Source organism: Simochromis diagramma, unplaced genomic scaffold, assembly GCF_900408965.1.
Source record: "Simochromis diagramma unplaced genomic scaffold, fSimDia1.1 OVJJ01000603.1, whole genome shotgun sequence".
NCBI lineage: Eukaryota > Metazoa > Chordata > Actinopteri > Cichliformes > Cichlidae > Simochromis > Simochromis diagramma.
The window spans coordinates 17,095,673-17,116,013 of NW_024387414.1; the positions used below are offsets into that span (position 1 = coordinate 17,095,673).

Sequence of the window (20,341 nt, forward strand, 5' to 3'; positions counted from 1 at the left end):
ATGAAAAGCCGAACAAATGCTATTTTTTTAGAGAGTCTTAGCTTACATGTGTTTATTTCATATTTTCAGTTCTTACCCTCCCCGACTAAATCGGTTTCAGTTATGTACTGAAATATAAGAATGGACATTACAGGGTTCTTTCAAAGAAAAAACTCAGGTAAATGTTATTTTATATATTATGCTTTGTATGTTGTTCAGTATATTTCTATGCAAAACAAGAGGAACTTCAACACACAGCAGTATATTCACAGATATTTACGTACACTTTATGGAAAACACAAGAACTTTTTTTTTTTACTGTACAACATCAATTTAGAGTAAACTTGTTTTGTTTTGGTTAAATATTGAAATATCTTTTGAATTAGTTAAATGTCAGAATAAAGAGAGAGAGCTGTCTATTTATTATCACTTTCATCAAATTTAGGAGCACATATACACTAAGTTTATTGTTAATTAATAAGAAAACTCCAGAGGATTCCATTCTGAGTTGAAGAAGCTTCTGATAGGTTAGTAGAGTCCATGTGAGTAAATTGGTGGCACAGCTGTGGATGCATATAAGGCAAAACACAGAGCCTGTTTCTTTGAAATGGGAAAATCAAGAGATGTCAACCAAAACACCAGGAAAAGAACTGTGGAGCTCCATAAGTGTGGCTCAAGTTTGAATACAATTTGGTGCCATTTGCAATTAAGAAATACAGATAGTTTCTCTCTTTACTCTTAAAGTTAACAGATATGTTTTTTTATATTTATCAATCTAAAAAAAAATAAACATTTAATCTGATTTGATGTTACAATTAAAAAAGTGTTTGTGTTTTGATCTGAAGAGTATGTAAATATCTGGTTTCAACTGTATATTTGATGATTGTCAGCACAAAGAGGGAGAGAGAGGAACAGAGAGGAGAATGAGGACAGAACAGAGATGAACAAGAGCAGGTGAGACAGACATGTTAGTCAAATGGTCGTTTACCAAAAGTATCACCGTATCATAGGTACTCATGTATCTCGTACCTAGTGTTTCTTTTTAGGTTTGTTATTTTTCAAATTCTATATTTACTAAGTTATGCAGGCTTGTTTATACAACAAGGCTAAATAATTATATAAACTTTTCTCAATCTAAATAGTGTACTTTGGTAGAATTAAAAAATAAGTGTAGTGCAGGTCTATGATGATTTTTAGTGCTACTATCATCTAGTTCTGATTCTGGTTCTGTCTTGGTTAAATCCCTAAGTAGTCCTGATTTTGAACTGTTGTAGTCCTGTTTTAATTCTGGATCAGTTCTGGGTCTGGTTGAATTGGGGTTTAGTCCTCGTGTCTTGATACTAACAGCTGGAAACGTGTCATACAGCTTTGTTTGACAGAAATGAAGGAGAAAATCTTTTGTTCATTTGTTTGTTTGTTTCTACATGAGCTTTGATCATTCTCTGTAAGATTAAGCTCAGCTATTGAACGGCGTATATTTTAAAATAAAGGCTTTAAAACCAAGTTAGTACAAACGTCACTAATGTCACATAACTTTCCCGACATGTGGCCAACAGTAATGTTTTAATGTTCTTCGTTATTAAACATTTGCACATAAATAGGTGACATTATATTCAGTACTTAAAGTTTACTCTTCGGCCGCCCCTCATCCGCCGGTTTTTTCGGCAAAATTATCCACACCCACCGCCGCGCTATGCATTCTGGGATATGTTGGGCCACGAAGTCTACACTGCCACAGCCTTAAAATTCAGGGAAAAGAAGGACGCATTTCAGGGCCGCATTTCGAGCAGCCTTTGAATTGAGACAGCCTTCGGCGCGCCGCTGTGACGTAATCGGCCTTGAAATGCGTACTTTAAGGTTGCAGACCCTGAATTGGGATGCAGCCAATGTCGGGAGTTTCCCTGTGCTCAGGGTCCTAATATGCCACATCCCTGAACGGCTGCAGTTTATCCTGAGGCTATATTTAAATGTTTGGACCTTATGTTTAAATTAAAACCAATCCACACTGAAAACAACTTTTGTTGTGAGATTCTCCTCAAAGAGGACTCCTGCTGACAACTTTTGTGAAGTGCTGCGCTGACCGTTTTCCTCCTCCTCTTCTTTCACTTAGCTCAGAGCCGTGATCCATGCACGGTTACTTTGCTGTTGCGAAACTGTCCTGTTTGCCTCACGCAGGACACCCAGCTTGTTGTGTGATGATCCCACCAGCGTTTTCCTGGACAGCTCTGCAGAGAGCTGCGATTTGCTTTGTCATGAGCAGTTGAGATGATGTTTGCAGAAGATTCCAGATATAATATTCCTTATTCGATTTGTTTTAAAAGGACAATGTAGTTTTTTCTTATTCTTTTAATACAGGAAGTCAAAGCTTTAAAGTGTCACAAAGTATTTAAACACAATCTGATGAATAGAAGCTCAATATAAAATGTCAAAAGAATTATTAAAATAATTAAATATTATTCAGTAATTATTATTATCAAAAAGTATGTTCCTAAAGGAAACTGAAAGCCTAATTAATAGTGTAGAAAACGTTTCAAGCATTTCAATTTACAAGTAAAACAATATACACTAGATGTGAATATTGATATACATGTAGCGCACTAAGTATTCACACTAAAAACAAAATATGCAGTAGCAGCATTAGTAGGATATGACGGTTTTTAAATGGCAATCCTGCAGACTGTCAGCTGTCCAAGGATGACCCCGCCTGATCTAGACTCACACACTGAAAGATAAAGGTGGATTATTATATAGCTATAGGAAATTGCAAAATGATGTCATGCAACTTTCTTTTCTATAAATCTAACATTGCTTCCTTAATTTTTTTAGATCATGACCAGCAAAACTATAAACTTTGACCTGGATTACTTATAATAAAGGCACCCTTTCTGACACACTTCAAAGATTTTCCATGTTTATATACAGAAAGTCTTATTTCAGTGGATTTCAGAATCACATGTTGCTTTCATTGTTATACCTAAACAATGAAACCTGCCTTGAAAAGATGTCATTTGGCCTGATTGCAGTGGTAAACGGCAACAGCCATCAAGAAGGAAGATAGAGTTGTGTAAGTTTGATTGACAGCATTGGATTAAGGCCTTACGCAACACTGTAGGGAGTAGAAAAGATAAATCCAGATGAGATTAGGATCTGGATCCTCGCTCTTTCCAATGCTCTCTCTCCATCCATTCATCCATCGCTCCCCCTTTCTCTGTTTCACATTAATACATTAGGTGTTCAAAAATTACCCATTCCAGTGTGAGCGGTGGAACTGCATTACATGCCTATGTTCGTGTTAAGATAATTAGCATTTCACTTCCTTAAAATCTGTAACAATTAAGCAAATGAGCATCAGATTGGCCAGCAGACACACATAGATAGATCAAGCAAATTAGGTCATAAAGAGAGGAGCTGAAGCTTCTCTTCTTCAAACTTTTATCCTAGCGCCATCTAGAGGGTAAAAAATCATGCTTCAGACTCCGACTGTAAGGATGCTTATTCCTGTCCTGAAACTCTGGACTGGACAAGATGATGAATCAGTTTCTTTGACCTTCAGTCACCTAAAATATGACACTTTGCTGTTTTAAAAATGAAATCACATTTGCATTAAAGCAAGAAGTCAGAACGTGTAATTGAATCCACTATTTTCTAGTAATTATCCTCATTTATTGACAAATTGGGTCTTAATTTAACAATTTAGTAAATCTGAAGCAAAATACGACTAGAGATCATTTTTTGAGGAGTGATTTCTCTTTGGTGAGTTGGTTCTTTAATCCGTTTAGGCTTGTTATTTATACTAGCAAAGAGAGAGATGTATAAAAAATTCATCTTTTGTTCTGACATTATACAACCCAGTTTCAGTGTAAGCCGTAAACAGAAGGCACTCATTACATTTAAGCGAGAAAACATTTCATTTGTTTTCTTTGTGCAATATTATATTAGAAATTTCAGTTTCGTGCATTTCAGCTTCGTGATTTATTTTTTAAATAAAGTCCTATCTCTGTTATTTTGAATGTAATGCCAGCAAAAAACTGTGTAAAACTTTGGGGAAGAGCAACAAAATACTGTGGGGCCAAAAACACTTCTCACTCACTTTAGCTAAGTTGGTAAAAACAACTTCTCAGACATTTAGAAATAGAATTTAACATACAGTGTAATTAGAAAGATGATTTCACCAGGCCAAAGATGGCCATCACATTCAGGTTTTCAGGTGGTGCTGGATTCAAACAACAGTCAGAGCACGGGTTTATAAACAGAGCCACAAAAGCAAGTTAAAACTCTGACATGAAAAGAAAGGAAAACACATAAAGAAGATCCAAAAACTCTAATATGTTCTTGAGATCCAGCCTGGAAAATGACGTAAAATATAAAGCTGTTTTCTGACCCCTCAAAATTTTAACTTCCTGATAGAAGTAATACTATGCATCCTGTGAGCTAAAGAGAGATTTGTAGACCCAAAGTCAGCATCTCTATGATGCAGAGCTATTAATCTGCACAGATTATCTATCTTGTGCATCTGTGAAGGCACCACTAGTGCTAAACAGTGATGATGACGATGATGTAAACTGGCAGACCAGACCTGTCACCCACTCGCCGGAAAATTCAAATCCAATTAAATTTTGGGTGTGAATAATTTTAAGATCACTGCACTTTACGCGACGATCGTAAACTGTAAGGTTTCCAACACGAGTCTTTTATAAGTTTATTTCATACAAATTTTATTATTTTGTCCACAACTCAACACAACTGAAAAAATTTGTAATATGACTTACAAGAGCCACTGCAAATCTTCATGTCATTTTAAAATAAACCCCTCACCGCAGTCTGTGGATGAGATCACATGAGCCAAACCCCTCCACCCCCCAATATCAATGAAGGTTTAAAAAGAAAACAACAGAAACACTGTCAGGTCCTTTTTCCCCCACCAGAAGTCTCTAAAATGCTGCTATGAGACAAAATGCTTGTTGGCTTGAGAAATAACTTGCCAGTCTTAAACAACGAGCTGCCAGATCAGCTTCAAAAATATGAAATGTTTGTAATAGCCTGTGCTTAAAACACTGATAAACAGGACAAATATGTGGCCACTAAACATCTGTGTGAAGAATAGTGAAGAGGCACGTAAAATGTTTAAATCACACCCAAAAAATGAAAAAGAAGCAGGTGCTGCTCCCCCCAAAACTATGGAAAAAACGTCCCCAAGAAGCATCCTTTAATAACAATTAATTTTAAGTGCCCTTTAAAGCTTTGAGGAATTTCTTCAAGTCTTTTTTCTTCTTCTCAGTTGCAAAAATACCTCTAGCAACAAAAATAATGGAAATAATCTTAAGGTACCTTTTAAAGGCAACTCTGAAACAGTCGCGGTAGAGTTTTATTTAGTTCACTACAACCCTAAGCAGGCCAAGATTAGTGTTTTGGTTTAAAAAAAATCCTATAGATACTTCATCTTGGCGCATTTTTGCATGTTATTGTGGGGTGTTATCTTTTTTTTTTTTTTTTGCAACAAGAGCTCCTAAACTCGGTTGGAAAAACAAAACAAAAACAGCCTAAGGACAAAAAAACATTTTATGCAGCTAGGCAGTTTTGAGCATGTCCTTCGCCGGTGTCCCCTCAGTCTGTCCCGTCATAAATAAGTCTGAAATGTGAGTCTGTGCAAACTACGAGTCTTGTCTGAATGGATTCATGTGATCTTGGTTTGGCTGCAGACCAGAGGCAGACTGTGCATGTTTCAATTAGATTAGCAGTAAGTTTATTACTATCAGCTACATCAACTAGCCAGCCTACAAAAAAATTAAACGCAAATAAAAATAAAAATCAGCTCTACTTGAAAATAAATTGTCATCGCTCTCAGTTTCGTAGAAATCGGGGCTGGATCTGCTGTCTCCTGCTCTCCGTCAGTCTGAGTCTGTATATCGGCTCGTCTCCGGGGATGTTCACCCATCCCATCAGATTTTCTTCCGAACGTTAGCAGCCACCGTGTGGCCGTACAGCAACCGGTCCCGTTCCCGCACTTCCTCTTGCAGCTTGGCCTCCGCCACCCGGAGCTGGCGGATGGTCGCCTTCATCTCCTTCATCTTTACCTCCATGAGCGCGATGATGTCCCGCTGCTCGTTCAGCTTCCTCAGTAGCTCGGCCGACGTGGTGCCAGTGGTCAGAGAGTACGAGTGGTCCAGCGGGCTGCTGGTCACGCTGACATACTGCACGGGTGCCGCCGCGGATGAGGTGTCCACCTGTGAGTCGCCAGCCGTTACCTCGGCTGTACCGCCGACCTGCCCCGTGTAAGATGTCCCCTCCGTTTGGACGGGCAGTCGCGCGGTGCCCAAGTACTCCCCGTTTTGGCCAATCTGCACTACGGTGATGCTGTCGTCGCTCGCTTCCCCGCCTGCGTTGGCCTCGGCTCCTTCTGCGGTGCTGCCCAGCACGGAGCTGGTGACAACAATTCCGGAGGTCGCAGCTGCGGCGGGCGCGGGAACTGCCGCGGATACTTTCCTGCCTCTGCCCCGCCGACTCCTGCGCTCATTCACCCCTCGCAGAGGGAAGAGGGACGGCACCCGGATGCTGTAGGTTTTCCTCCCGCCGGCGAAATGCACGCTGCAGACTCGATGCCCCGTAGTCGGCTGGAAGGTGCTGAAGCAGCCGCTGACCCCGGCCCGGGAGATGTTCCTCAGCCACTGCTCTCTGAGAGCGGTGTCCTTAGGAAACGTGTAGAAGCGCAATTCCCGGTCCCGGTGCGAGTTGTTGTAGCAGCCGGGGACACAGCAGGTGAACCCAGGCATATTTACTTCAGCGCCGAGGCTAAATCTGCGGCCTTCGGGTGAATTTAAGATTATTTTATTTTTGTTTCTTTATTCTATGCTATGTTATCAAGCTCGGCGGCCTGCAAGCGGAACTACACGTCCCACAACGCTAACAACTTCCTGTTTATTTTTTAGCAAAAGTGAGGCGCTCTCCTTCGTACGACGACTAAATCCATCCGAGATTAGCCGGCCGCGGAGCACACGAAGCTCTTGCATATGCTGAATTCACGGCTGCTGTTTTATTTTCAACGGTAAATGTTTTTTCTTGTTCTTAGCTCTGTTATCAGGGTAATCGTCCACCACTGAGAACTAAAAGTCCCACAATTCCTTGCGCTTCCTGTCCATAACCGTTAGTGATATAACGCCTCTGCTGGTCAGTGTGTGTAATGACACCGTTCAAGTAGGCGCGTGTGTAAAGAAAATACTATCAACGTGTTTTAAAAAAAAAAAAAAAAAAAAACTTAATTAATAATTGATCTTTTTAAAACAAACGCTGTATTTTAATGTAAAACAATTATATTTTTATATAGATGCAGACAGACTTCTATTTTCTTCTCAAAGGAAAATAATTTTTAGAATCACAAACTAATGTGTTTTCAGTTACAGCTGATGATTAACTGATTAAAGCAACCTAAGTCTAATTGGGGGAAAACTTCAAATACAGAATAACAATACTGTAAAATTTGATCAATACATATGTGCAATCAGAAATAACCATGGAGAATAAAATACTTTTTAGATGGAGCAATTTTATGAGATTCAAGTCTAATGATTTAATGTTCTGCTTTTTCTTTTGGCTTGCCCTTTTAGGTGTTGCTATAGCAGATCATAGGCCTCTGTCTCACCCTATAACTTTTATCCCCCTTAATCACACCATCAGCCATTGTCATCAGTAAATGTCATATTTTGGGGTGAAATCACCGTCAATAATAGCAACAGTGCATCCCCACCAGTATAAATATCTAATCAGCTTACATCTAATAAGCATCCACAAAAGGTGTATTGTATTGTATTGTATCTTTATTTTGAACATGTTAAAATAGTACAACAACAGAAAAAAAGAGACAAACAAACACAGCAAAACAAAAGGAAAACAAAGCAACAATAATTATAAATAACTCATAACATGTTCAAAAAGGAAGAAGCATAATCTTATTTAATCCCACCCCCTTTCCACTATTTAGTAATTAATAGTCTACACTTTTTCTTCCTGTTTCCCTGTCCATCAGAAATTCTTCATTACAATTACATTACATGTTACATGTGTTTTTTTTATTTATCTATTTTTATATTTTTACATTTATACTTTAAATATATACTTATATAAACATACTTGTGCACCTACACATATATACACATCACTGTTGTGAAAATAGTGGGTGAGAACACCCGATCAGAGCCCTACCTCCTTCCTTTACTTTGCAAAAACCACAATTTTGAACTGAGTCATGCTGGGACATTGCTTCAGTTCTTCACTTAGTCCAGGGGTGTCGAACTCCAGGCTTCGAGGGCCGGTGTCCTGCAGGTTTTAGATATCACCCTGGGTCAACACACTTGAATCAAGTGATCAGTTCATTACCAGGCCTCTGGAGAACTTCAAGACATGTTAAGGAGATAATTTAGCCATTTAAATCAGCTGTGTTGGATCAAGGACACATCTAGAACCTGCAGGACACCGGCCCTTGAGGCCTGGAGTTCGACACCTGTGACTTACTCTATTCCACAGCCTCACTCCACACACAGAGATGCAAAAATGTTGTCATGTTATACGGATACAAGGATGTTTTAAATTTAATTCCCCCTTCAAATTGTATCCCTGTTTCCTTTTAGAAAACAATTTGAGAATACTGTCAGGAAGTAGGTCGTTTATTACTTTATACATAATTTGTACTGTGAGAAAATGAACCAGGTCTGAATTTTGGTATTTTTGATTTTAAGAATAGCGGATTTGTATGATCTCTGTAGCCAGTTTTATGGATTATCCTTATGGACCTAGATTGATGATAGCAAACATTTATGAGTATTGCCCCAAACCTCTGCACTGTAATGCAAATATGGTGAAATCAGTGAACAATATTGAATGTGGAATGATTTGTGATCCAGATGTGTTTTACTTTACTTTACTCATGGTGATATATCATGTGTGTATTTTATGAGAATTTCAAAAAAGGTATCAACAGGTATTTTTCACTAATTTAAAGTTAGACTGATTTTCAGTCTGTTTCCTTGGATTGTTTGTTCATCTTTCCATGTCAGCTGCCACACTGTCCAGGTGGTAGTAACCATTATCATCCACCTGATGGCCTTGTAGATCACTCTTCCTGCACTCCTGTGCTGGTTTAGTGTTTGGCTGGTTTAGTGGTTGGCTGGATGGTTGTGGATTTGGACGCTGCAGGTATCACTTTTCTGATCATCATCACACAGCTATTTCTGCAGATTTAGTTTATTATTTACACACTGTAAATCTGTAGTAGCCAAATAAACCTCATACCGTATTCATCCAAGATCATTTCACAAAGTAAGCACCAAAGTTTAAAAGTATTTTTAAAAATAAATTGTATTTGAAAAGGCTGAGGCAAAAGAATGTAAACCAAAGTCACCCCTGCCAACAGCAGCATTAAACATGAGTGCTCACACACACCTCTACAAGTTTAAAGTCTAGTGTGTTGCTCATGGTGCCAACAGATGAACTAAGAGTTAACAATAGGTTCTTATCAGGGAAAAAAGATACCATTTTAAATGTATCTGCGTTGCAGTAAGTAAGGTCCTGCTATTATACTTGCATCAGGGCACTTATCTGGTTATTTGAAACATATGTTACTGGCCCTCCATTCAAAAACAAACAAAAATCACTATTGATTCTCCACAAACAAATATTGAATATATATTTGAGTTTGTTTCTGTGAAATCTGTGCAATTGTAACTAATACTGTCAAATAAAATTAACCAGAATAAATTATCGAAATACATTTAACCGGAGACATTATATGAGAGGGATGTCACTAAAGTAACTGAAATACAAGGGAAAACACTGCAATAGCAAACGTGGTAGAATTAGGCTATAACATTCAGAGAGTTTTTAACCGTTTTAAACCTTAATTTCGTCTCAAAGCAAGCAAATTATTTTGTGGATATATTTAGATTGGAGTGGTAGCTGCGCCTTGAGTTTTGGTAATGGTTAAAAATAACAAGTCAGATAACTGCTTTGGGGTAGGCTTATTTCAAGACGATTGCCCACTTGGAAGAAGCTTTGAGGCAACTGTTGTTGCTATTTACATAAAACTGAATTGAAAATTTTTAGATTAAACGAGTGAAACTAGTCGACGTACTGAGGGATTTGTGCAGGTAGCGCACTGAATCATGGGAAAACTATTGAAACTTAAAGTAATGCCTTAACAGCAAGGGCACATATTTTATTCGTAAGACGTATTAATACATTAATAAAAAATATCTTTAAAAGCAAGGTTTTGTGAAACTTTTAGTATCTTTGTGTTTAAACGTAACGTGTTTCCTATGAGTCCCCCGTGTTGATTTTCCGCCGGTGACCTATCTTCACAGCTTTAGTATGTCCGGTTCCCGTCACAGTATTGCTGTTGCTGCTGAAGTTACCATTAGCAACTGGGCAGCGCCCGGCTCGACACCTTCCGACGTCGCTGATGTTGTGCTGCCAAATACAGTAGGTAGTTAACGTTTCCTTGCTTTTCACTTGGGATTTGTTTTAAATAATACCCGTTTGTAGATACTTTAACGCTAAACAGTGAGCCCGAGAAGTATCTGCGTTTACTGGGAGTTTTTTGTGCACGCTCTGCGGTTGTCTGGCCAGCTAGCTGAACGTGCTAGCTAACGTTATCAATAACCTGACTGTTTAGCTAGCTCAGTGTGTGTGTGTGTGTGTGTGTAGGTGTGTGTGGGTGTGTGTGCACTTGTAGCAGTACGCGTGTTTGAAACGAAGACGTGGTCACTTTGAGGAAGTTTGCAGTGTTTTATGACATATGTCTGATCCCGAGCTACTACTTCTGATTCAGAAAGCGACGAGTCCGTGTGTCATGCCTTTGATATCTCATCTGTCTAGCTGACTCGGCACGGCACGGCTCAGTTGCCAGTGTTGTCGGTGTGTGAGAGACTTCAGCTGCATTCGGCTGCTTTAGCCTGGCGCGGATGCGGTTTAAACCAGAGAAGGTTCCCAAAGGTGGCACAGGTAATGCAGGTGCAGGGGCACGCAGACTTTCCTCCGTCACCCTTCTGTTGTACAGTCATCATGGCCACAGGGAGAGTCAGCAAGATAGACCTGCTCATTGTTCACCTATATAGCACTGTGCTAAATATGGACCCACCCCGCATTTCTTTATATTTTGCTAGGAAAACGGAAAATAGGTACAGCAATTTATGGCATGAGAGAAGTTCATACCTGAGCCAGAGCTGCTGTTCTCCTGTTTCTCCTCTCAGCATATTCCTTTCCTTTTCCCCCCTTACTTCTCCCTAAGAGTCCACATTCATTCCCCAAAGACTGTAGTCTTTGTAGTGGTACATTTAGTTCATTTAATGTTTATAAATCAATTTCACTTTTTACTTTGAATTATAATTAAAGTTTTTGGAAAACCTCAGAATTAAAAGGATATGTTTTTTGTGTTTTTGTGTATGTTTTTCAGCTTAGTTGATTTTTATGCATATGTATTTAATGTAGATATGGCCTGCTATTTAAATCAGTCACCAGTCTATTATCATTCCAGATCAGGAAAACAAGGCAGTAAACTCATACTGGTTCAGGTGATTTATAACTTTCAGAACAACATTAAGTGAGCGATAAATAATTAGATTGTTCTGGCTGCTGGTTTTTATGTTTAGCCTGGTTGAAAGACAAAAGATGACATTGACATTCAGTGGGTGTGAACAAGGAAAGGCATGTTAAGTATGTGGCAGGACACGGCGTGAGAGCCTGTCACAGAGGTCTGATAAGAAAAACTGGGCTGAACTTTCATGAGACCTGCAGATACAGTCAACAAAGCTGGGATAAATGGGTAAAGCACTTGTTCACTATTTCTCATTTCTTAGTGCTGCATTCACAAAGAGCTTTTTTATTTCCCAGGATTTTGTTATGTTATTGGATAAAGGTTGATCGCTCTTTAACTGTTCAATTGTTAATTGTTTTATAGGCTAAAATCAACAGCACAGGCCTCGAAAAGCTAGTGGATGATTTGCTGTTGAGATGCTGGAGTGACTGGCGATGGTTCACACATAGGGTCCCACTGAGCAGCTCTACCATGCTGCCGGGAGTCGGTGTGTTTGGCACGGGGAGTACGGCCCGAGTGCTGGTCCCACTGCTAAAAGCTGAAGGCTTTGAGGTTCATGCACTCTGGGGGCGAAGCGAAGAGGAAGCATGCTGCTTGGCGAAGGAGCTCGGCATCCCGTTTCACACCAGCCGATCTGACGACGTCCTGCTGCATCAAGATGTTGATCTTGTCTGCATCTATATTCCACCATCCATGACAAGGCAGATAGCAGTCAAGGCACTGGGTAAGACTCCATAAACACAAATATAACATAATATAACACGGTGTGTTTGGCAGCATAGTGACTGAGCTATTAGCACTGTCACAGCAAGAGGGGTTCAAATCCAGGCAACACTCTTTCGTACAGTGTTTGTATCGTCTCCCTGTTCTTGTGCAGGCTTTCTACAGGGCCTCCAGTTTCTCCTACCACTAACCCTATTTAGTATGTCATGAAAGAAATCATCTCAAGAGTTAACACCCTAAATGAAGGTTGAAATATTAAGATTCACATGTTAGTATTGCACATTTCTTCCTCTTGCAATAATGCTTTCATGTTATCAGTGTTCTGGTACCAAATTACAAAATTTTAATGAAAACATGCAGTGCTCTGAAACACTGACCAGTGCCTCATGCCTGCTTGTGGTGATGCTTATTAATCAACTGAGGGTAAAGTCAAAGCTACAGTGAAGAAGAAACTCACACGGTGAAAATGGCAGACAGCACAGATAGCAGGGAAAAGCACATCGGTGGCATTATTAATCACACTAATTAAACTGAAAAATATTGATTACACACACAGTGTGGCGAATAAATATATAATTACTGCTGATAGCCTCATTAGGGACATTTTTTTTATTAGTTATACAGATATTTGATGTATCTTCTATGTTTGTTTTACAGTCTGTCCAGAACTGTAGGACTCAGTATCATGATGTTGCTGTTATTTTGGGGAATGTATTATTAGTTGCTTCCACCTGTAATGACTATAATCCTAATGCAGCTCCTCTGGGGGTATCTCCACTTATCTTTGTGCTTCATCACAAGCCAAATGTGTCAGATAGAAACCCTTCAAGTTTCAGTTCTGGGTCTGGTTTCGATTTAGCACCCGTAGCTGTTTTCACACATGACCTCCATGGATTGTCAGGAAACTCAAGTGTGGTAATTACCCTACCTCACATGTAGCACACACCAGGTGATAGTCTACTTTAGATGCGTTCTCACTGCTGGAAATACTGCATTTGTTTAAAGCAAGGGAACTGCCTGGGTAGAGCATGCAAGAAGCAGCATACATAAGTGCCCACTCATTTGCTGGAACTTCACCAAACAATTATGTGTGCTGTTCCCACACGAGAACAGTCAACCATCACGCACAGTTTGTCCCAGTAGGCTGGAGATGGTTCAGTGTCCATTCTGACTATGTTAAACATTTGCTGTGTCACATACAGCTTCATCAGGTGAGGTGTGGAAAAGTTCAGAGCTGTGTGTGAAAACAGCTCGTGCCCTGAAGCAGCTGGGTGTGGCAGGTCAGATCTCAAACGCATTTCCTCTGTAACGTATTCTTCAGGATTTGTTATTGACGTGTGATTAATGGTAATCAAAGCCTTGATCAACAGCAATTGTAGCTACAAATTTTTTTTTTAAAAAAAAGAAAAATTCTGTTAGCAGTAGACTGAAGCAAATATAATCAACAAGGTTTCCCAATCAAAGGGGACTTGATACAGGGCTTACTGTATCTGATGGAATTCCTAAGCGTTGACCACAGTTTCCTGTTTTAGTTGCAACTTCCTGAGTGTTTCCCTGCTGAGGGACTAATCCATGGGACCAATTCCAACGGCTAGTGAGGTCTGATTTAAAATGTATAACAAACGCTGCACTCACTAGATGCCATCACATTATTTTGGTTTATTCATACCTAATGAGTAAATGAACAGTAAAGCAATCAAATGCACACTCTGATAGATGCACCGAACTGAAACTGCTGCAGATCTGAGCTTATGTAAAAAAAAAAAAAAATTGTGTGAAATCTGTTCTCATTGGCTCTACGCCAAAGATCAGTGCAGTAAGTTAATAACTGCTCAATCTCCGTCTGTCTTCAGGTATCGGTAAGAATGTCGTGTGTGAGAAAGCTGCAACTGCTGTGGATTCATTCAAGATGGTCACTGCAGCCAGATACTACCCACAGCTGCTCAGCATTATGGGTAACACCCTGCGCTTCCTGCCAGCTTTTGTTGCAATGCGCCAGCTGCTGGTGGAGGGATATGTGGGCGAACTGCAGGTGTGTGATGTCCGAGTCTATGGTCCGAGCCTGCTGGACCAGTCGTACGGCTGGACCTGCGAGGAGCTGATGGGAGGAGGCGGTCTTCACACTGTTGGCTCCGCCATCATCGACCTTTTGAGTTACCTATCTGGCACTCGGGCACACCGCGTGCATGGTTTACTGCGGACCTTCGTGCAGCAAAACGGTTTGATCCGAGGGATACGCCGCGTCACCAGCGACGACTTCTGTTTCTTCCAAATGTTGATGGGTGGGACAGGGTCCAGTAGCGTGTGCTGCACTGTGACCCTAAACTTCAATATGCCGGGGTCGTTTGTACATGAGGTTATGGTAGTTGGATCCACTGGGAGATTAATTGCCAGAGGGACAGAACTGTATGGGCAACGCAACGGGAGTAAAAGCGAGGAGCTGTTGGTAGGCGACAACGGCTGGATGGGACCAGAGGTAAAAGAAATGCCCCTGCCTCTCCTGCAGGGCCTGAGCTCCATGGTGAAGGCGCTGAGGCAGTCTTTTCAGGCTAAGGAGGAGCGCCGGTGTTGGGCACGGGGACCAGTTGCCACTGCACCAACGTTTGAGGACGGTCTGTACGTGCAGACGGTGGTGGAGGCGGTGAAGCGGTCCAGCAGCAGCGGAGAATGGGAGTGTGTTGAGATCATGAGTCATGAACCTGATCCAAACCAGAACCTGTGTGAGGCTCTCAAGAGAAACAAAAACTAGATCTGTTAATTCACCCAGTGCGACTACTGCATGTCTGACAAAACGGAGCTCTGAATGTTTCAAGTCCGCTGCTTCGACCTTTTATGTGACACATGACTACTTGGCTTGTTTTTTTTAACACACTTGTCACAATTTGAACATAATTTTTTTTATTTGACTGTGTTGTGAATGCTTGAACCCTCACAGATGTGATTTGTTTGTACACTAAATTTGTAAACCACAGCTCTATTATTCTGATTCTCAACAGAAAACATTATCATAGCTATAAAGCTAATTTAAACGTGTTAAAACCTCCGTGTGTCCCACCGACAGTCACCTTACGCTGCCTTGATTATCATTCTTAGCTTGAAGTTGCGGAGTCATGATTTCAGATTTTCGGCTAAAAAAGGATCTAGACCTATATTAGTTGTTAGCCAATAGTAGATTTTAATTTTAAAAAATGGTTTTAGGTTGTTGGGTTGTTGTTGTTTTTTTGTTGTTGTTTTTTTTGGGTTTTTTTGTTGTTGTTGTTTTCAACTTATGAGCAGTTTCTTTAGATTTATTAATATAGAAAGAAAACAATTATGAAGTCTGAATAAGTGCATTACCCCTGAACATCCCTTTTTTTCTGGTTATTGTTTTTAATGTTTTGTTGTTGTTGTTTTTTTTTTCTTTTAAAGTTTGGGTATCACCAGAGAGTTTGAGCTGAGTCTAATATTTCCATGACCACTGGCTGGCTAATAAACCATGCGCCAGCAGGAACAGTTCATTGAACCCTGCAAGAAGTCAGTGGTTTCAGGGCAGATTGAAAAGAGTGTCTCAGTCATATCTGAGGTTGTTTTGGCCCGCTGATAACGTGAGAGGGATTAATGGGTACAGTATGCCTATTTTATCTGAATTAATAGTCTCAGCTTGTATATCCACCCTTTTTTGATGGTACAGCAGAGTTTTAGGATTCATAGATAGTTATTTTGTTGAGCCTTCAGCTCTGGGTCAAGGATCCTTTCCCCCACTTTGCAAATCCAGGTCTGTAAGTTTCAGCATATTGGTTGCAGTTCACCAGCTGACGTCTGTGCTAAAAGTTTTGTACTGTAGCTACAGAAAGATTTGTTCAAGCACCATTTTCAGGTGATTAATGATGCTGTATATTACTATAGGGAAACTGGAACACCATGTGATTCTCTACTGTAGATAAAATTTAGACTTTAATATGTTTGGAAATATATTGGTGTTAATGTACACTAACAGCACCTTTTTGTAAAAGAGGGAGTGTTTACCTCAGCCATGACTGTGACCATCACAGCAGCCGGGTGATTTGACTAACAAATGACCCGTTGTGATTCTGATAGAACTCAAATTAGAGCAAGTATAATGGAGCTGTGTTCAGTTTACTTTCTATTTTATTTTTCACCATGTAATAAGTATATTTTAGACATTTGAAAAAAAGAGGTTTACTAATGTGTTTGTTACAAAATGGCCATGACTTACATGATACCAGGGATTGAGTAAAATAAGCTATGTAGAGAATAAAGTAACAGTCTGTAGCAATGCCCCTGAATTCCCCACTGTAAATGTATACTGAACTATTACTCCTGTAAGCTGGAAAAGAGGATGTAGAAAGTGTACAGTTGCCTGCTGCACAGACAGAGCAGCAGTCACAGTTTTACCAAAGTACATTATAAAAATTCAAAATAAAAGCTCTACTCTAGGATGGATGACTCAGCCATGTCCTGTTGCATAACTGAATTATGCCTCAGGGAGTTTTTAGTGCATACGCTTAGCACCTGTTTTTCCATTTTGGACTGATAGTATTCCATAAGGATGTAGACCTTATGGAATACGATCACCATATTAAATTGGTATTTCCAGTTTATTTTGATGTGTATTTTCATAGACAGTATAACAGATGAACGAAGCTTTCAAGTCTAAAAATTGAAGCCAGCCTGGAAGTGCCATAAACAGAATTATTTTTAAAGGCAAAACTTGCAATACTGTGGGGGGAATGACCATTGAATTTGACCTGTGTAAACACTCTCCTGTTGAGTCACTCATTTTGGGTCACACTAAATAAATGATTACGTCTGTTTTCTAAATTTTGGTCATTCTTTGTGTCCGATAAAAAGATTTTTGAGGGTATGCTGGTTAGCTAGCAGCTTGTGATTGGCAAGCTGTTGTGAGCATCACAGTAGCTATGTCCATCTTTTATACTGTCCATGGATTTATCAAATAGATTATAAGATGACAACAACATTGAAAATAAAAGCTAGGATGCTTAGGGGGAGTCATTCTCACATGCTCTGTTTGTTTGTTTTGGTTTTCTTCTGTGATGTTTTGGGCAAACAATGACTGCTGAGATCAAACGTCAGTGGATTATTTGGATTGTGTCTCAGGGAGTGTTTTGGAGATGTTCTTGGCACCTGATTTCCACTTCACACTGATCATAATCCATTTAACCAGAGAGCTTCTACTAGCCTTCAGGCTGCAAAGCAGAAAATTATAGTAGCAGCCGGCTCTTCGTAGCATTCAGTGTTTAGTGGTAAACTCTGAGATGTATTGGATTCAAAGCCTGAGTGGTTTTAAAGTTTGTGTTTAAGGTGTGTTTACATTTCTTAAGCACTGAAGTAAATTGTAGATTTTTTTTTTTTTTTTTTTTTTTAACACATGTGGGGTCACCAGTCGTTCAGAAACTGTACTGATGTTTTTATTGAGTGAAATCACTGGATTTGATCTGTGTGAAAGTGTAAATGTGCTCCGAGCCAGACAAGCTTCACAGGTGTTGTAGTCACTCACTGCTTCTTACTTCTGCTGACTATCCTAACAAATCGTGGCTTCACTGTTGCTAACGCTGGTGTGGCAGGAAGTGACAGGGGGTGTGTACTGCTTTGGTCTGGCGTGTCTGTCCCCTTCTTCAGCACCACGCAGGATCTGCAGATATAAACGGATGCCCGTTACACTCTTACTTCATGCTGTCCCAACAGTGCTTTACAAAAACAGGAAGTTGAGTTTACATTAAGTGTCTTTATAAAACACAAAGCATGTCACGTTTGCCTGCAGGATGTTCCATAATCTGACACTACTAAAATACATTCCAGCATTCATCATCATCTTCTTATCTACAGTTGTTTTGTTGTTTTTGCACTGAGAATGACATGATGCCACATATTTAATAAACAGCGTGATGCGTGTAGCGTCCAGCCAGCTCGCTGAAGAACACTTTTTTTGTATTTATTTGTAAGCTCAAGTGGAGAAAGTTTGCCATTTTTGGTTTTCAGCCTGTGAACTTCTTTTTAAACCTGTTTTTTTTTTTTAAGCACTGTGTTGCTTTAAAGTAGGGAAACTGTAATGCTCATCTGCTTGACGGATATTTCCTTTAATAAAAACGGCTGCCTTTGTTTAACGCCTGTTGTCTAATCTTGAGTTTGTTCATTGTGTTAACTGTGAAGAAGCAAGGCAAGCTAAGCATAGAAAAAGAAAAAAACCTCCATCAACCTTGATGCTCCTCTAAAACATATAAAGTGAGGGTTACATTAGAATTATTGTGCTGTAATCTGATGGCACAGCATCAGCCACTCCAGCTTGTTTGAGAACATGTGGAGTGTGAGAATATGCCAAAGACAATCAATTTAAGAGATGCCAGTTTATCTTTTATTATTATCAAACTGTGTTGCAGTAAGAGAAAACCATTCCATTGATCTATACTAATTCTAGCAAGTGCAGGGCGTGAGTCTTTTGCCATATTTTACTCAAATCTGTGTTCTACCCAACTTTATTCACTCATGAAATTACAAGAGTTCCATGGCTACATCTTTAAAACTCGAGTCAAATGTCAAACACCTTTAAAGAGCTCTCATTTTCACAAATATACTCGAGCACACCTATTGTGTAGTCATAGAGATATAAAGCTAATTCCTTACTCACAAGGGGCCACCGCATTGGGCAGTTCCACATGCTTTGATTTTGCTCATTTTTACATTGTATGCCCTCCAAAGGAATATGTGTCTGCCCCCAGGATCAAACCGGGGATCTTTTATTTGTTAGGTGAATGTGTAAACAGCTACATCATAGAGTTATCATGATAGCTAGTTTATATTTATACAGGGAGTGCAGAATTATTAGGCAAGTTGTATTTTTGAGGAATAATTTTATTATTGAGCAACAACCATGTTCTCAATGAACCCAAAAAACTCATTAATATCAAAGCTGAATGTTTTTGGAAGTAGTTTTTAGTTTGTTTTCAGTTTTAGCTATTTTAGGGGGATATCTGTGTGTGCAGGTGACTATTACTGTGCATAATTATTAGGCAACTTAACAAAAAACAAATATATACCCATTTCAATTATTTATTTTTACCAGTGAAACCAATATAACACCTCCACATTCACAAATATACATTTCTGACATTCAAAAACAAAACAAAAACAAATCAGCGACCAATATAGCCACCTTTCTTTGCAAGGACACTCAAAAGCCTGCCATCCATGGATTCTGTCAGTGTTTTGATCTGTTCACCATCAACATTGCGTGCAGCAGCAACCACAGCCTCCCAGACACTGTTCAGAGAGGTGTACTGTTTTCCCTCCTTGTAAATCTCACATTTGATGATGGACCACAGGTTCTCAATGGGGTTCAGATCAGGTGAACAAGGAGGCCATGTCATTAGTTTTTCTTCTTTTATACCCTTTCTTGCCAGCCACGCTGTGGAGTACTTGGACGCGTGTGATGAAGCATTGTCCTGCATGAAAGTCATGTTTTTCTTGAAGGATGCAGACTTCTTCCTGTACCACTGCTTGAAGAAGGTGTCTTCCAGAAACTGGCAGTAGGACTGGGAGTTGAGCTTGACTCATCCTCAACCCGAAAAGGCCCCACAAGCTCATCTTTGATGATACCAGCCCAAACCAGTACTCCACCTCCACCTTGCTGGCGTCTGAGTCGGACTGGAGCTCTCTGCCCTTTACCAATCCAGCCACGGGCCCATCCATCTGGCCCATCAAGACTCACTCTCATTTCATCAGTCCATAAAACCTTAGAAAAACCAGTCTTGAGATATTTCTTGGCCCAGTCTTGACGTTTCAGCTTGTGTGTCTTGTTCAGTGGTGGTCGTCTTTCAGCCTTTCTTACCTTGGCCATGTCTCTGAGTATTGCACACCTTGTACTTTTGGGCACTCCAGTGATGTTGCAGCTCTGAAATATGGCCAAACTGGTGGCAAGTGGCATCTTGGCAGCTGCACGCTTGACTTTTCTCAGTTCATGGGCAGTTATTTTGCGCCTTGGTTTTTCCACACGCTTCTTGCGACCCTGTTGACTATTTTGAATGAAACGCTTGATTGTTC

At 40.0% G+C, this 20,341-nt stretch overlaps 2 protein-coding genes across 9 annotated transcripts; one reads left to right on the forward strand and one right to left on the reverse strand.

Annotated features, from left to right (window-relative positions):
* Nucleotides 1-4,677: 4,677 nt before the first annotated feature.
* Nucleotides 4,678-6,780, reverse strand: thap11 (THAP domain containing 11). The gene has a single exon (XM_040011377.1). The coding sequence runs from the start codon at nucleotides 6,747-6,749 to the stop codon at nucleotides 5,919-5,921; it is 831 nt and encodes a 276-aa protein (XP_039867311.1). The 5' UTR covers nucleotides 6,750-6,780; the 3' UTR covers nucleotides 4,678-5,918.
* A 127-nt stretch (nucleotides 6,781-6,907) lies between these two features.
* On the forward strand, nucleotides 6,908-18,406 carry gfod2 (glucose-fructose oxidoreductase domain containing 2). 8 transcript variants are annotated; one of them, XM_040011369.1, is made up of 5 exons: nucleotides 6,908-7,021; nucleotides 10,329-10,446; nucleotides 10,843-10,968; nucleotides 11,924-12,284; nucleotides 14,137-17,667. In XM_040011369.1, the coding sequence occupies exons 1-5, from the start codon at nucleotides 6,987-6,989 to the stop codon at nucleotides 15,030-15,032; spliced, it is 1,536 nt and encodes a 511-aa protein (XP_039867303.1). In that variant the 5' UTR covers nucleotides 6,908-6,986; the 3' UTR covers nucleotides 15,033-17,667. The 8 variants fall into 8 exon arrangements, with proteins under 8 accessions (XP_039867303.1, XP_039867304.1, XP_039867307.1 ...); XM_040011370.1 differs by lacking the exon at nucleotides 10,843-10,968; XM_040011373.1 differs by lacking the exons at nucleotides 6,908-7,021; nucleotides 10,843-10,968 and having other exon boundaries at nucleotides 10,333-10,450; nucleotides 14,137-18,406.
* Nucleotides 18,407-20,341: the final 1,935 nt, after the last annotated feature.

Coding starts and splice junctions, on each gene's coding strand:
- thap11 (XM_040011377.1), bottom strand. CDS start 6,749: ATGCCTGGGTTCACCTGCTGTGTCCCCGGCTGCTACAACAACTCGCAC.
- gfod2 (XM_040011369.1), top strand. CDS start 6,987: ATGCTGAATTCACGGCTGCTGTTTTATTTTCAACG. Junction 7,022..10,328: donor CTGCTGTTTTATTTTCAACG/GTAAATGTTTTT, acceptor CTATCTTCACAG/CTTTAGTATGTCCGGTTCCC. Junction 10,447..10,842: donor ATGTTGTGCTGCCAAATACA/GTAGGTAGTTAA, acceptor TCATCTGTCTAG/CTGACTCGGCACGGCACGGC.